The sequence below is a fragment of the Myxocyprinus asiaticus genome, chromosome 6 (assembly GCF_019703515.2).
Source record: "Myxocyprinus asiaticus isolate MX2 ecotype Aquarium Trade chromosome 6, UBuf_Myxa_2, whole genome shotgun sequence".
NCBI classification, from domain to species: domain Eukaryota; kingdom Metazoa; phylum Chordata; class Actinopteri; order Cypriniformes; family Catostomidae; genus Myxocyprinus; species Myxocyprinus asiaticus.
This window is the reverse complement of record NC_059349.1, coordinates 55901827-55919939: the sequence shown is the minus strand read 5'-3', so window position 1 is coordinate 55919939 and position 18113 is coordinate 55901827. Positions and strand designations below refer to the sequence as shown.

At 33.7% G+C, this 18113-nt stretch overlaps 1 protein-coding gene across 1 annotated transcript in view; it reads left to right on the top strand.

The window, feature by feature from the left end:
• Window positions 1-10174, top strand: part of LOC127443039 (GRAM domain-containing protein 2B-like) — a 20849-nt gene extending 10675 nt beyond the window's left edge. The window contains exons 9-12 of the mRNA XM_051701518.1: window positions 2748-2856; window positions 3067-3141; window positions 4194-4293; window positions 7870-10174. Coding sequence (XP_051557478.1) covers window positions 2748-2856; window positions 3067-3141; window positions 4194-4293; window positions 7870-7981 — 396 coding nt within the window. The 3' untranslated portion in view covers window positions 7982-10174. The remainder of the gene's footprint in view (window positions 1-2747; window positions 2857-3066; window positions 3142-4193; window positions 4294-7869) is intronic.
• The last annotated feature ends 7939 nt before the right edge of the window (window positions 10175-18113 follow it).

Here is an 18113-nt window from a genome sequence, read left to right as displayed (position 1 = left end):
CACATTACTAATTACTTTTAAGTTAATTTCTTAAACACTTTTCCGCTCAACGCATTCAAAATAATGTCCATACAAGTCATACAATCAACACCTCACATTTCTCCTTCACAATGACTCATACGGGGCCATTCTACATAAAGAATTCATTAATTATGGCCCCGTAAACTAAACTACAATGGACAGTCAGGACGGCTGAGAGGATTATTGGCGCCCCCCTGCCCACCCTCCAAGACCTGTATGTCTCCAGAGTGAGGAAACGTGCAGATAGAATCACTCTGGACCCCACACACCCTGCCCACTTCCTCTTTGAACTGTTGCCCTCTGACCGGCGCTACAGAGCACTGAACGCCAGGACATCCAGACACAAGAACAGTTTTTCCCTTCAGGCCATTTTCCCCATGAACAATTAAACCACCTTCAGGACTCCCATAGTGCAATAATATATAAATATGTCATGTACATATGTAAATTCACTCATATTTAATTCAATAACTGTACACACTCCTACCTTACACATACATTACCACTTACACATGTGCATATGCCATTCTGTGTTATATGTCCTATTATCTGTATGTCTGTTTATACTCTTACCTTGTTGTATATTCTGTGTGTCACTGTAATGTTCTGTGTGCACTTGTTTCTCCCATCACCAATAACAATTCCTTGTGAACGTGAGAACACTTGGCAATAAAGCTCATTCTGATTCTGATTCTAAAGATTATATTACAAATAAGCATAACCCTATAATGTACCTAAAAGTAATTAAATTAATTGAAAGTCAATAACTGTAATCTGATTACAAGAATTAAATTTTTTACTAAAAACTCATTAGATTACAGTAACTAATTACTTTGTAAGTGGATTACACCCAACACTGGTCATCATTTGCAGAAATACACGTTCTTGATATAAATTTTTTTTTTATTTAAACTGGTAAAAAAAAAAAAAAAGATAAGTGCATTGCTGATATGTGAAATTGGAAATTCAATTAGTATGAAATTATTTATACGCAATTGCATTTTGAATAGGAGTGAATGACTGATCATTGTGAAATTCTATTGAAAAGGCAGTTACAGATATCAAGAATTACAGTTTTTACAAGTTTAAATACAATTTTTGATATCAAGAATGTGTATTCCTGCGAGTTATGACATTATTTTTGATATCAAGAATTAATGCTTTATTTAGTGCATATGTAACTAGATGATAAAGTTTGTAGACAAACTTTGAGGTTGGCTTAAAAAGCCTTGTCTGAAAGTTTAAACTAGTTTTGAAAGTTTAAACTCATTTTAAAAGTTTGAAGTTGCATTAACCAGGTGTTGCTAGTGTGTTGCTAGGCTTTACTATCATGTTTAGCAATTAGCTAGGCATTGCTAACATGTTTTAGCATGTTTTTAGCATGTTGCTTGCATGTTTTGTAAGTCCTTGTAAGTCGCTTTGGATAAAAGCATCTGCTAAATGACAATGTAAATGTAAATGTTTTAGCACTTAGCTAGGCATTGCTAGCATGTTTTATAATGTTGTTAACATATAGCTAGCAGGGTTTAGCACTTAGCTAGCCATTTCTAACATGTTTTAACATGTTGCTAGCATGTTTTGTAAGCCCTTTTAAGTTGCTTTGGAAAAAGCGTCTGCTAAATGACTAAATGTAAACGTTTTAGCACTTAGCTAGGCATTGTTAGCATGTGTTATAATGTTGTTAACATATTGCTAGCATGTTTTAGCACTTAGCTAGCCATTTCTAATATGTTTTAACATGTTGCTAGCATGTTTTAGCACTTAGCTAAGCATTGCTTACATGTTTTAACATGTTGCTAGCATGTTTTAGCACTTAGCTAAGCATTGCTTACATGTTTTAACATGTTGCTAACATGTTTTAGCACTTAGCTAGGCATTGCTAACATGTTTTAACATGTTGCTATCATGTTTTGTAAGTCCTTGTAAGTTGCTTTGGATAAAAGCATCTTCTAAATGACCAAATGTAAATTTTTTAGCACTTAGCTAGGCATTACTAGCATATTTTAAAATGTTGTTAGCATACTGCTAGCATGTTTTTGCACTTAGCTAGCCATTTCTAATATGTTTTACATGTTGCTAGCATGTTTTAGTACTTAGCTAGGCATTGCTAACATGTTTTAGAATGTTTTTAACATATTGCTAGCATGTTTTAGTGCTTAGCTAGCCATTGTTAGCAAGTTTTAGCATGTTACTAGCATGTTTTACAACTTAGTTAGGTGTTGCTAGCATGTTTTACAACTTAGTTAGGTGTTGCTAGTAAAAATGAGCATTGTCACTTGTAGTAATTACATTCCTGATATTAAGAATTAGCATTTTTACTAGTGAAAATTAAGAGAAAATTTAGAGCATGTGAAAGTATTTTAATACAGTTTTCTGTCTGCATCTGAGAAAAAACGCACATTTAAGAACTGTTAACGGAAACAAAAGGCATGACAATCATACGGTTCCGTTTGAATAGGAGCTCAGTTCCCATCCCTAATGTTTGATGCCTCTGCAGTTCTATAAAACTTAATTTCATCCTACACTCTAAAAATGTTTTGTCAGCAAAAAAATTTACTAAATTAAAATATCTAAATTAACAGGTTAATTGGAAGTATATTTAAAGTTTACAACTGCATATTTTCACTTTTAATAACCTAGTCTAATTTATATAGAGTCAATAATTCACTTGTTGTATGATACAGTGGGCTTATAATAACGTGTTCTATTGTCATGTGCTCTGATAGATGTCCAGTCAGTCGAGTTTAGAGGAGATAACTGATCATCTGAGGATTTCTCCTGCAGAAGATTCAACGAGTCTGAACGAACACACTCTCACCACACAATCGGTCCACTGTGAGTCTGATCAACTGAATCACTCTGAGCTTCAATGAATCACTGTGACTCTCAAACTCACTAACTAAAGCACAGAAATTCAATCAGAGAATCAGTGTGTTTGATGTGTATCTACATGAACACTGGACAGAGACATTGTTCTTCATATGTACTAGTGTTGTATGTGTGATCTCGTAAATCTGTAAATCTAAATGTTCTGTGTGTTGACAGCACAAACGAGAAGCACCACAACACCTCACGACAACACCAGCAGAAAAAACAGCACAGCAGAGGAACACAACACAGGTGAACACACAATATATATATATAAACTCTTATATAGGGGTCAATGACATGTCACTCATTTTTTTTGTCTGGATTTATTAAATTATCCAAAAATACATTGAAACGCAATCAGTCATTTCTTCTATAATGAACATGCTTTCATTTACTCACATTTTATTTATTTTTTTCTTCTGGGGCTTAAAATAAAAATAAATGTCATGTGGTGTAACCGTCCAGAAACAGTGAAAAAAAAAAGCTGATTAATAAAAGCTGAAATTATTGAAAATATATATATATATGGCATAGTGGTGCAGAATAAACTTTAATTATTATTTCTTTAATAAAGAAGCAGTAAAAAAATAAATAAAATTGTATGATTTATATTTGAAAAACTTTTGTCCATCAAATCAAAGTCAGGTGGTATAACCAACATGTAGGTCACCATTCTGTTGTCATGTGACAAAAAAACAAAAAAAACCTTTAGACCTTCATGACTGTGTGTGAAGTTTTAAAAATATCAGATATTTTGACATTTTTATTATGTTCAGGTTATGTGGAGTAACCCTGAGAAAACTTTCAGAAATGCATGATATTTAAAATAAAAAAAATAAAAATAATAATAATAATAATAATAATATATATATATATATATATATATATATATATATATATATACCTAGAAAAATATGTTTGAAATGTTTTTTGTTTTTTTTAATAACTTATTAAGCTGTGTACACTCGCATGTATTCAAGGTGCAAGAAAAGTATTTTAATACTTTTTTCTTGAAGGTTACACTACATAAAATTTGTAATTCTTTTTTTTTTTTTTTTTTTGAAAATGCTATAAATATAATTTTTTAAATGTATGAAACCAGTCTAATCAGGTCTAAACCAGGTCCACCGGTCAGAAGTTTACTGTAGTTGTCTGGTGGCGGGTATTCATTTCCCACTCTGAACACAATTAAATGACATTATATAATACAGTATAAATCTCTATTAATTTTCATAAATATATACACATATATCGGCTTAGTTTATTCCCTGCCAGTAATGTGGATGTCTTTTATGATCTAGCGGTTTCGTGGGTAACCAAGGTAGCAGAGAATATCAGATCTGTTCTTTCCACCAATGACACGTGGCGAATCAACAAACTCCTCGTCTTCTATCTGATACTGTGAGTATTAAACACTCATCGTTCAGATCAGAGATTCAGAAGGAACTGAAGAATTATTCCACACAATATCTGAACTGAAAGTGTTCTGAGTTCTTGATTCTTCTTGTCATGTTTCTTCTGTGCTGTTGTTCAAACTTGTAAATTCAGTCATTGTTTACTCACCCTCATGCTGTTACAAACCCTGTATGACTTTTGTTCTTTTTCTGAACACAAAGGGAGAAATTGTGAATAAATGTTGTGCTCAGTGATGTCATACAATGGCAGTTTATGGTGACCACCTCTTCAAGCTTCAAAAGAACACAAAAGTATAATTGAGAAGTCTAATAAATTATTCATGAGACTCATGATTGTTATGAAAGCATACGATAAGATTTGATGAGAAACAAACTGAAATCTAATGTATTATTTAGTGAATAATATAAATGTTCACTGACCGTTGATCTCCTGTGTGCGTTCATGATAGGACACAAGAGCAACAGTTCACGCAGACCCCTCACGACATTGGGGCGTTCAAGCGAAAACTCGTTTTGTTTCACAATCATGAGTCTCATGAATAATTTATTAGACTTCTGAATTATACTTTTGTGTTCTTTTGAAGCTTGAAGAGGTGGTCACCATAAACTGACATTGTATGACATCACTGAGCACAACATTTATTCTCAATTTCTGTGAAAAAATGGAGGTTTTTCACTTTCTGAGGAGCAAATAATTGTCATTGTGTGTTTATATCTCTGAATATTCTCGCTGTTTAACTTTCACTGTGAGATCTCTTGAACATCAAGTAAGACGTGTTTGAGGAAATGATTTTTGCTGGTATGCGGTCAATCAGGAAAGAGAGATTAGATTCATCTGATGTTCACAGTTTTGAAGGCTGATGGTCACAGTGATAAATGTGAATGCAGTGGAATCACGTTTCTTAACCCTCCTATGGTATTTGGTCATTTTTGACCAAAATAATTGTTTTTATTTAATAAAAATTGTTTCCTTTATCTGAGCAGTACATGATTCGATAAGTCTAACACCTTTGGTATTCACGGTCAAAATTGACAGACCATTGAAAATTAATTGGAAAAACCAAAAAAAAGAGCAATTTTTTTTGCCAAATACAATCAATAAATCAGTCACAATGCAGAAAAAAACAAACAGAAATTACAGGGTGAGACTCTAAAACATACTCAGTGCAAAACACACACACACACACAAACACACTTACACACACACACACACACTTACACACACACACACAAACACACTTACACACAAACACACTTACACACACACAAACACACTTACACACAAACACACTTACACACACTCACACACAAACACACTTACAAATAAACACACACACACTCTCACACACAAACACACTTATACATACACAAATTAATTGGTGAGACTATAACACAGAGCTTTTTTTACGTGTCAAATAAACCAATAAATCAGTCGCAATGCTAAACACACACACTTAGAAATGAAGGGTTAAGATGATAACACACTCACAATGCAGAACACACACACACAGAACCAAGGCATCAATAAGTGGAGCTCTACAGCTTTCTTTTGGTCATTGTTGGCATTACAAATTATTGTTGCTTTCCAGCTGATAACAGCAATCTAACACACTCACTCACTCACACACACACACACACACACACACACATACACACACATACACACACATACACACACACACACACACACACACAGACACACGCATACACACACACACACACACACACAGACACACGCATACACACACACGGACACACGCATACACACACACACACACAGATACACACACACATACACACACACACGCATACAAACACACACGCACACACACGCACGCACGCACGCACACACACACACACACACTCGCACGCACGCACGCACGCACGCACACACACACACACACACACACACACACACACTCACACACACACACACACACACAGAACCAAGGCATCAATAAGTGGAGCTCTACAGCTTTCTTTTGGTCATTGTTGGCATTACAAATTATTGTTGCTTTCCAGCTGATAACAGCAATCTAACACACTCACACACACACACACACACACACACACACACACACGCATACACACACACACACACACACACACACACACTCACTCACTCACTCACACACACACACACACACGCATACACACACACACAGATACACACACATACACACACACACACACACAGACACACGCATACACACACACACACACACGCATACACACACACACAGATACACACACACACGCATACAAACACACACGCACACACGCACGCACACACGCACACACACACACACACACACTCGCACGCATACACACACACACACACACACGCGCATACACACACACACACACGCATACAAACGCACACACACACACACACGCATACACACACACACAGATACACACACACACACACACACGCATACACACACACACAGATACACACACATACAAACACACACTCACACACACACATGCAAACACTCACACACACACACATGTTTGCAAAATACATTTTTACCAAAGAAATTTTGAAATTGTAAAATATTTACTCTGATTCTTTTGTTTTATTTTCAGAATTTTGCAGTTCATTTCTGTTTCTTGATGTTCATTTTCTTGACATTATTATGCATTTATTTTGAGTTATTACATTTTTATGTTAGAAATAAATTATTGGTAGAAAAATGTTTATTCTGTGTCTTCTCTTTGTAACACCATGGTCAGGTTTGATTGCAGCATAATGACATTAACTTCAAATCAATTTTAAAATGCTAAACTTTGATAAATAATAGTTTGATCATGTCCAAATATATAACAAAATGCATATCTTGTGATAAAATATAAAATTAGGTTACAACAAGTCATCAGACTACACAGTATGTGTCTACAGTCATCTACTGGCTGTTACTGGCATGACATGATGTTCAAGTCATGTTATTTATATTTTGTTCTCCAGATGCCTCCAATTTATGTCACATTCTCATATTTTCTTCATGTTTCAACTTATAGAAGTGTAGGTTCTGATTTTTATTTTTAATTTTTCCAAAAATGTGCTTATTTGTATATGCAAATTAATGGTAAAAATGTAGAAATGTATAAGTAAATAAGATCGATGGTATTATTATCATCAAATTATGGTTAATTAATGGTATCATTAAAAAAAGGGTTACACATCTGACCCTTCTGGTCAAAAATGACCGGGTGAATACCAAAGGAAGGTGCCATTTTTGAATACCATCAGAGGGTTAATGCAGGAAAACAGTGTATACAACATCTTTGTTTTCATCCATTTCATTTGTCACGATCATTTCTGTCATTTCTATTCGATTAAATTCAAAGTGATTGAAATAGTGTAATGCACTTTAAATCTCTTCAGGCTGTAACTTTGGCATCATTTTAACAGCAATTACGTTTTCAGTTTATGATGCTAAAAATGCTATTTAGGTAGGAAACCTGCGTTTTAGTTAATGTGGAGTATTAAAGATGTGATGCTTACTGACACATGACTCTGTAGTGCTGATAGTAATTGATTTATATTTGTGTGTAGAGTGTCTCTTCTCTTGTTGTCATCTGGTTACATTGGCATGCGGATTGTGGCATTGGAAGAACAGCTGAGCATGCTGGGAACACTGCCGGAGTACACACTACACAACGAGTGAGTGCACACACACTCACGCATTCACCAATACTGGATTCTGATTGGTCAATGACGCCATCTAGCGGTCTGATGTTTCTGATACCAAACTGCACATCCTGTGATGAAGTCATATCAGACCGTTCACCAAATCATCTTTCCTACTTCTCGTTCACTCTCTAAGAGTAAGCTAATAAAATTATTTCAACTCAAATCAATGTTTATTGTCCATTTATTTAATTATTTTGTAGGTAGCCGTGTAATAAGCTGGATAATGAGCAGTCAGATAACTCGTCATTATTGCAAAATAATTGTAATAAAATTTTAACCCATGACCTGCACTGCACATAAATAAGTAATATTGTCATTATATTCATGATGTTATTCAGAGGGGAACTGGCCCCCACAGTGAGTCTGGTTTCTCTCAAGGTTATTTTTCTCCATTAATCAACATCTTATGGAGTTTTGTGTTCCTTACCACAGTCACCTTCAGCTTGCTCACTGGGGTTACAAATACAATTATTATTTAATTATTTATATTTATACACAATTTACAATCATATTTAATCAAACTACACAATGATGACTCTAAGACTTTATAGATATTACACTTTCATTTTCTGTTAATGCATGAATTTCTGTAAAGTTGCTTTGAAATGATGTGTGTTGTGAAAAGCGCTATACAAATAAAAATGACGACTTATTTTTGAAAGTCATATATCTGTATAATCACATACATTAAAGTCTTGGCTATAAAGCTTAACATTCAACATGTCCACTCTTATTGGCCAGGAAATAGTTCAAGTTTATTGAACACACATTGATCTTCTGCCCTCACTCTATGGGGGTAAGTTGTCACAATGAAACATAAGTTTCATGTGAGAATTCATGTGAACGTCCCCTTTGTGTCGAAAAGTTATTCTAATGAGACATTCTTTGATAATGACATTTTTGTGCAAAAATAATGAAAATACTGTAGATCTGCAAGTAAATGGATTAACAACATTTCCAGAACATCAGTTCAATTAAGAGAGAATCGTCCACATTAACAGCATCATAAACTTTTGACCTGGTAATCTCTAAATTGTGATTTATTCAACCGTCACACATACTTAAACGACACGCCACAACGTCTGCAGCTGTTTTTCTCTTTCTAAATGTGTGAAACACTTCAAACCTGCATCATCAGCTCTGTCAGCATCATCCCATGGAATATGCAGAGATGAATATGAGTGATAATACAGTATATACTGTAGGCTAATAAATTATACACCCCCTTATATAAGAAACAAGATACGAGACAGTTACATGATTTAATGACTTGTAATGATTCATTTTATAGTGAGACTAACACTGTTTCTGTAATCACTCACAGCAAATGGATTTACAGTTTTTTCTGAATGTTTAAACACTAATCTCTGAAACCATTAACACATTTATCAAGTGTGCTGAACTGAATGCACGTTCACTGCTTTACACTCAGTTTGTAATATAATAACACACTTCTAGCAAACCTGTAAACCTTGTTCTCTGCATTACTGCACTGTTTCACCAGCTGCATTTCCACATTGACACATGTGACACTTTAATGAGTTCACTTACAAATCAGAGCTTGATGTCTATGAATAGGTCACAGTCTGATGGTCAGACCCACAAAGAAGGCGAGATGTCATTTTTTTCTGGGGTTTTTCTTGCACAAATGTTTTTGTTTTCTTCTACTGTGCTTTTGTTGTTTGAGGAGTGTTAGAACATTGAGAAACAAATACAGTAAATAACTTTTACCTCTTATTTGTATTGATAGTGTGTTATGTTCTGAATACACATCCATACTTTACACGTGTGGATGCCCGTGTGTTTGTGTGTTTGCTACATGTATGACACAACGTTATTGCAAACTGTTATGCCCTGCACAGAGAAAAAGCAAAAGTCACAAGTGTTTTTCATGTATTCTGTCAGTGCGTACATGGCGCTTCATGTGCTTATTCAAATGATGGTTTGTATGAACTGTATTGACACAAAAACACTTCTTAAAAGAGTTCGAAGAGTTTTTTTGTAAGAGATGTATAATGTTTTGCTGCTTTGGTGAAAGGTTTTGTGCTTAGTGTGTAGAGTTTTGCAAAAATAGCCTATACTTTAAAGTTCCTAAGCAATCAGAAAAAACTGTAACAAAAAACATAATAAAGATTGTGTAGAAATCACCAGCTGAACTGATGACATATGCGAGACATATTTCTGTTATCTGTTTACATTCATCTGATTTGTCACTGCAAAAATACTTGCAGATGTCAATCTGTAATGTTTATTACAGTAAAAGAAATAAGGTGAAAGGTGTGTGTTGTGTTGTGTGTGTGTGTGTGTGTGTGTGTGTGTGTGTGTGCATGTGTGTGTGTGTGTGTGTGTGTGTAAAAGGTGTGTGTTGTGTGTGTATGTGTGTAAAAGGTATGTGTTGTGTGTGTGTGTGTGTATGTGTTTAAAAGAGGTGTGCTGTGTGTGTGTGTGTGTGTGTGTGTGTGTGTGTGTAAAAGGTGTGTGTTGTGTGTGTGTGTGTGTGTGTGTGTATGTGTGTAAAAGGTGTGTGTTGTGTGTGTGTGTGTGTGTGTATGTGTGTAAAAGGTGTGTGTTGTGTGTGTGTGTGTGTGTGTTTGTAAAAGGTGTGTGTTGTGTGTGTGTGTGTGTATGTGTGTAAAAGGTGTGTGTTGTGTGTGTGTGTGTGTGTGTAAAAGGTGTGTGTTGTTTTGTGTGTGTGTGTGTGTGTGTGTGTGTGTGTGTGTGTGTGTGTATGTGTGTAAAAGGTGTGTGTTGTGTGTGTGTGTGTGTGTGTGTGTAAAAGGTGTGTGTTGTGTGTGTGTGTGTGTATGTGTGTAAAAGGTGTGTGTTGTTTGTGTGTGTGTGTGTGTGTGTTGTGTGTGTGTGTGTGTGTATGTGTGTAAAAGGTGTGTGTTGTGTGTGTGTGTGTGTGTGTGTAAAAGGTGTGTGTTGTGTGTGTATGTGTGTAAAAGGTGTGTTGTGTGTGTGTAAAAGGTGTGTGTTGTTTTGTGTGTGTGTGTGTGTGTGTGTGTGTGTAAGTAAAAGGTGTGTGTTGTTGTGTGTGTGTGTAAAAGGTGTGTGTTGTTGTGTGTGTGTGTAAAAGGTGTGTGTTGTTGTTGTGTGTGTGTGTGTGTGTGTAAAAGGTGTGTATTGTTTTGTGTGTGTGTGTGTGTGTGTGTAAAAGGTGTGTGTTGTTTTGTGTGTGTGTGTGTGTGTGTGTGTGTGTAAAAGGTGTGTGTTGTTGTGTGTGTGTGTGTGTGTGTGTGTGTGTGTGTAAAAGGTGTGTGTTGTTTTGTGTGTGTGTGTGTGTGTGTGTGTACAAGGTGTGTGTTGTTGTGTGTGTGTGTGCGTGTGTGTGTGTGTGTGTGTAAAATGTGTGTTGTGTTGTTGTGTGTGTGTGTGCGTGTGTGTGTGTGTGTGTGTAAAATGTGTGTTGTGTTGTTTGTGTGTGTGTGTGTGTAAAATGTGTGTTGTGTGTGTGTGTATGTGTGTGTGTGTGTGTGTGTGTGTGTGTGTGTGTGTGTGTGTGTTCATGTGTAAAAGGTGTGTGTTGTTTTGTGTGTGTGTGTGTGTGTGTGTATTTGTGTGTGTGTTGTGTTGTGTGTGTGTGAGTGTGTGTGTGTGTGTGTGTTGTGTTGTGTGTGTTTGTGTGTGTGTTGTGTTGTGTGTGTGTGTGTGTGTGTGTGTTTAAAAGGTGTTTCCCTTGGAGTAAAATCTTCTTCCTCTTTCTCAGGTACAAGGAAATATGATGAAGTGAGGAATTTGAGAAGAGAATCTGTTGAATCGTTCAGAAAGAGTGAAGACACTTACACACCCGAAAACAGACAAACACAAAACTTGACTCAAGACAGACCGCTTCAGATTTAGTGATAAATTAATTCTGTGGCACACGTGCAGAAACACAATAACACAGAAGCAGAAGATTCCTTACTGTGAGATCTGAAGTGTGCACAATCTAACCCAACAAATCTGACTTATCATACAAGAGACTAAGATCAGATCTTGAGGGTTTTAAAATCTCTGTACAAACAGAAACAGGTTTGTGTATCTGATATAACTGATGGGATCATCATTAGATTGTTTGTTTAGTCCTCACTAAAGGATCAGACACATTCAGAGCTGTTAAACTGTATTCATTTAAAATATTAAAGTTGATATTTAATATGTAAGCTCAGGGTTTGTAGATCTTGAATTTCTTGCCTGATAAAACTGTAAAATCTGACACTTTTATAGTATATCATGCAACATCAATAATTATACATCATTATTTTGATGTATAAAAAATCAATCAAGTATATTTCTCACGTGTGTCTCTCAGAACTGAAGCTCAGACGTGACCTCTTGACTCAAACGTGATTAAATTAATCAGTTTAACTACCTCTTCCACCAGAAGAAATCATCAAACTGAGAGTCTATGAACTTATTCTGCACAACATTAAACACACTGTCAGATATATTGTAGTCTATAATGTATTTACATTCACAGTTAAATATCTCGAACATCGTACAACAGAATGTAAATGTAAAGTTGGGCTCAGTTTAAGGATTCATGCTGAAGATTTCTTTACTAGTTCCAGTTTTTGTGTTTGATTTAAGGGTTTGTCTTAGATTTAACAGCCACGTTTGAGCATTTGTAGAGTTACATTTCTAGTGTAATTCATTTCTGTTTCATAGTGACACTGAATGATTCAGACAGAAATATGGTTGAAGGAAGTAAACTTTCTCATTTCAGGTCACAAAAAAATCATCAAGTTTTCACTGGAATCAACAGATCAGAAAGCATCTCTTATTCCCACAGTCATACTCTAAACTTTACATTTGTTTCAAGTTTGTTGTACAATTCTGGTTGCTGAATGTTTCAAGAATCCTCAAAGCCTTTGACAAGCTTCTACATACTTATCAATATTCATATAAACATATATATTTGTCGAGATGAGTGTTTTTATAGAGAGTCCCTCAGCTGAGAGTGTAGATGACATGAAGCGATGGTCCGAGGTGAGTTATGTTGATATCATTAATTATTCTGAGCTGTTATGACAGACAACAACTGCACAAGTTGAGCGTGACATTCATTTTTACTCCAAATAACACTTAAATGTTTTTTCTCCTCTGAATCACTCATTTTGGTAGTTTGTATAGTGTGTAGTGTATAGATTAAAGTGTGTAGTGTATAGATTATAGTGTGTAGTGTATAGATTATAGTGTATAGATTTTTAGTGTGTAGTGTATAGATTATAGTGTATAGATTATAGTGTGTAGTGTATAGATTATAGTGTGTAGTGTATAGATTATAGTGTATAGATTATAGTGTGTAGTGTATAGATTATAGTGTGTAGTGTATAGATTATAGTGTGTAGTGTATAGATTATAGTGTGTAGTGTATAGATTAAAGTGTGTAGTGTATAGATTATAGTGTGTAGTGTATAGATTATAGTGTATAGATTTTTAGTGTGTAGTGTATAGATTATAGTGTATAGATTATAGTGTGTAGTGTATAGATTATAGTGTGTAGTGTATAGATTATAGTGTATAGATTTTTAGTGTGTAGTGTATAGATTATAGTGTGTAGTGTATAGATTATAGTGTATAGATTTTTAGTGTGTAGTGTATAGATTATAGTGTATAGATTTTTAGTGTGTAGTGTATAGTTTATAGTGTATAGATTATAGTGTGTAGTGTATAGATTATAGTGTGTAGTGTATAGATTATAGTGTGTAGTGTATAGATTATAGTGTGTAGTGTATAGATTATAGTGTATAGATTTTTAGTGTGTAGTGTATAGATTATAGTGTATAGATTATAGTGTGTAGTGTATAGATTATAGTGTGTAGTGTATAGATTATAGTGTGTAGTGTATAGATTATAGTGTGTAGTGTATAGATTAAAGTGTGTAGTGTATAGATTATAGTGTGTAGTGTATAGATTATAGTGTATAGATTATAGTGTGTAGTGTATAGATTATAGTGTGTAGTGTATAGATTATAGTGTATAGATTATAGTGTGTAGTGTATAGATTATAGTGTGTAGTGTATAGATTATAGTGTATAGATTATAGTGTGTAGTGTATAGATTATAGTGTGTAGTGTATAGATTATAGTGTGTAGTGTATAGATTAAAGTGTGTAGTGTATAGATTATAGTGTGTAGTGTATAGATTATAGTGTATAGATTTTTAGTGTGTAGTGTATAGATTATAGTGTATAGATTATAGTGTGTAGTGTATAGATTATAGTGTGTAGTGTATAGATTATAGTGTGTAGTGTATAGATTATAGTGTGTAGTGTATAGATTATAGTGTATAGATTTTTAGTGTGTAGTGTATAGATTATAGTGTATAGATTATAGTGTGTAGTGTATAGATTATAGTGTGTAGTGTATAGATTATAGTGTATAGATTTTTAGTGTGTAGTGTATAGATTATAGTGTATAGATTATAGTGTGTAGTGTATAGATTATAGTGTGTAGTGTATAGATTATAGTGTATAGATTATAGTGTGTAGTGTGTAGATTATAGTGTGTAGTGTATAGTGTAGAGTGTGTAGTGTATAGATTATAGTGTGTAGTGTATAGATTATAGTGTGTAGTGTATAGATTATAGTGTATAGATTTTTAGTGTGTAGTGTATAGATTATAGTGTATAGATTATAGTGTGTAGTGTATAGATTATAGTGTGTAGTGTATAGATTATAGTGTATAGATTATAGTGTGTAGTGTGTAGATTATAGTGTGTAGTGTATAGTGTAGAGTGTGTAGTGTATAGATTATAGTGTATAGATTATAGTGTGTAGTGTGTAGTGTATATATTATAATGTATAGATTATAGTGTATAGTGTATAGTTTATAGTGTGTAGTGAATAGTGTGTAGTGTGTAATGTGTAGTGTATAGTTTGTAGTGTGTAGTGTGTAGTGTGTAATGTGTAGTGTATAGTGTATAGTGTGTAGTGTGTAATGTTTAGTGTATAGTGTATAGTTTATAGTGTGTAGTGTGTAGTTTATAGTGTATAGTGTGTAGTGTTTAATGTATAGTGTATAGTGTGTAGTGTGTAGTTTATAGTGTATAGTGTATAGTTTATAGTGTGTAGTGTGGAGTGTATAGTTTATAGTGTATAGTTTATAGTGTGTAGTGTGGAGTGTATAGTTTATATTGTATAGTGTATAGTTTATAGTGTGTAGTGTGGAGTGTATAGTTTATAGTGTATAGTTTATAGTGTATAGTTTATAGTGAGTAGTGTATAGTTTATAGTGTGTAGTGTATAGATTATAGTGTGTAGTGTATAGTGTAGAGTGTGTAGTGTATAGATTATAGTGTGTAGTGTATAGATTATAGTGTATAGATTTTTAGTGTGTAGTGTATAGATTATAGTGTGTAGTGTATAGATTATAGTGTGTAGTGTATAGATTATAGTGTATAGATTATAGTGTGTAGTGTGTAGATTATAGTGTGTAGTGTATAGTGTAGAGTGTGTAGTGTATAGATTATAGTGTATAGATTATAGTGTGTAGTGTGTAGTGTATATATTATAATGTATAGATTATAGTGTATAGTGTATAGTTTATAGTGTGTAGTGAATAGTGTGTAGTGTATAGTTTGTAGTGTGTAGTGTGTAGTGTGTAATGTGTAGTGTATAGTGTGTAGTGTGTAATGTTTAGTGTATAGTGTATAGTTTATAGTGTGTAGTGTGTAGTGTGTAGTTTATAGTGTATAGTGTGTAGTGTTTAATGTATAGTGTATAGTGTGTAGTGTGTAGTTTATAGTGTATAGTGTATAGTTTATAGTGTGGAGTGTATAGTGTATAGTGTATAGTGTATAGTGTGTAGTGTGTAATGTGTAGTGCATAGTTTACAGTGTATAGTGTGTAGTGTGTATTGTGTAATGTGTAGTGTATAGTGTATAGTTTATAGTGTATAGTGTGTAGTGTATAGATTATAGTGTGTAGTGTATAGTGTAGAGTGTGTAGTGTATAGATTATAGTGTGTAGTGTATAGATTATAGTGTGTAGTGTATAGATTATAGTGTATAGATTTTTAGTGTGTAGTGTATAGATTATAGTGTATAGATTATAGTGTGTAGTGTATAGATTATAGTGTGTAGTGTGTAGATTATAGTGTGTAGTGTATAGTGTAGAGTGTGTAGTGTATAGATTATAGTGTATAGATTATAGTGTGTAGTGTGTAGTGTATATATTATAATGTATAGATTATAGTGTATAGTGTATAGTTTATAGTGTGTAGTGAATAGTGTGTAGTGTGTAATGTGTAGTGTATAGTTTGTAGTGTGTAGTGTGTAGTGTGTAATGTGTAGTGTATAGTGTATAGTGTGTAGTGTGTAATGTTTAGTGTATAGTGTATAGTTTATAGTGTGTAGTGTGTAGTTTATAGTGTATAGTGTGTAGTGTTTAATGTATAGTGTGTAGTGTGTAGTTTATAGTGTATAGTGTATAGTTTATAGTGTGTAGTGTGGAGTGTATAGTGTATAGTGTATAGTGTGTAGTGTGTAATGTGTAGTGCATAGTTTACAGTGTATAGTGTGTAGTGTGTATTGTGTAATGTGTAGTGTATAGTGTATAGTTTATAGTGTATAGTGTGTAGTGTGTAGTGTGTAGTTTATAGTGTATAGTGTATAGTGTATAGTTTATAGTGTGTAGTGTGGAGTGTATAGTTTATAGTGTATAGTTTATAGTGTGTAGTATGTAGTGTGTAATGTGTAGTGTATAGTTTATAGTGTATAGTGTATAGTGTGTAGTGTGTAATGTGTAGTGTATAGTTTATAGTGTATAGTGTGTAGTGTGTAGTGAGTAGTTTATAGTGTATAGTGTGTAGTGTGTAATGTGTAGTGTATAGTGTATAGTTTATAGTGTATAGTGTGTAGTGTGTAGTGAGTAGTTTATAGTGTATAGTTTATAGTCTGTAATATGTAGTGCATAGTTTACAGTGTATAGTGTGTAGTGTGTAATGTGTAGTGTATATTGTATAGTGTATAGTTTATAGTGTATAGTGTGTAGTGTGTAGTTTATAGTGTATAGTGTATAGTTTATAGTGTGTAGTGTGGAGTGTATAGTTTATAGTGTATAGTTTATAGTGTGTAGTGTGGAGTGTATAGTTTATATTGTATAGTGTATAGTTTATAGTGTGTAGTGTGGAGTGTATAGTTTATAGTGTATAGTTTATAGTGTATAGTTTATAGTGTGTAGTGTGGAGTGTATAGTTTATAGTGTATAGTGTATAGTGTGTAGTGTGTAATGTGTAGTGTATATTGTATAGTGTATAGTTTATAGTGTGTAGTGTGTAGTTTATAGTGTATAGTGTATAGTTTATAGTGTGTAGTGTGGAGTGTATAGTTTATAGTGTATAGTTATAGTGTGTAGTGTGGAGTGTATAGTTTATAGTGTATAGTTTATAGTGTGTAGTGTGTAGTGTGTAGTTTATAGTGTATAGTTTATAGTGTATAGTTTATAGTGTATAGTTATAGTGTGTAGTGTGGAGTGTATAGTTTATAGTGTATAGTGTGTAGTGTGTAGTTTATAGTGTGTAGTGTATAGTTATAGTGTGTAGTGTGGAGTGTATAGTTTATAGTGTATAGTTTATAGTGTATAGTTTATAGTGTGTAGTGTGGAGTGTATAGTTTATAGTGTATAGTTTATAGTGTGTAGTGTGTAGTGTGTAGTGTATAGTTTATAGTGTGTAGTGTGGAGTGTATAGTTTATAGTGTATAGTTTATAGTGTGTAGTGTGGAGTGTATAGTTTATAGTGTATAGTTTATAGTGTATAGTTTATAGTGTATAGTGTATAGTTTATAGTGTGGAGTGTATAGTTTATAGTGTATAGTTTATAGTGTATAGTTTATAGTGTGTAGTGTGGAGTGTATAGTTTATAGTGTATAGTGTATAGTTTATAGTGTGTAGTGTGGAGTGTATAGTTTATAGTGTATAGTTTATAGTGTGTAGTGTGTAGTGTGTAGTTTATAGTGTATAGTTTATAGTGTGTAGTGTGGAGTGTATAGTTTATAGTGTATAGTTTATAGTGTGTAGTGTGGAGTGTATAGTTTATAGTGTATAGTTTATAGTGTATAGTTTATAGTGTATAGTGTATAGTTTATAGTGTGGAGTGTATAGTTTATAGTGTATAGTTTAT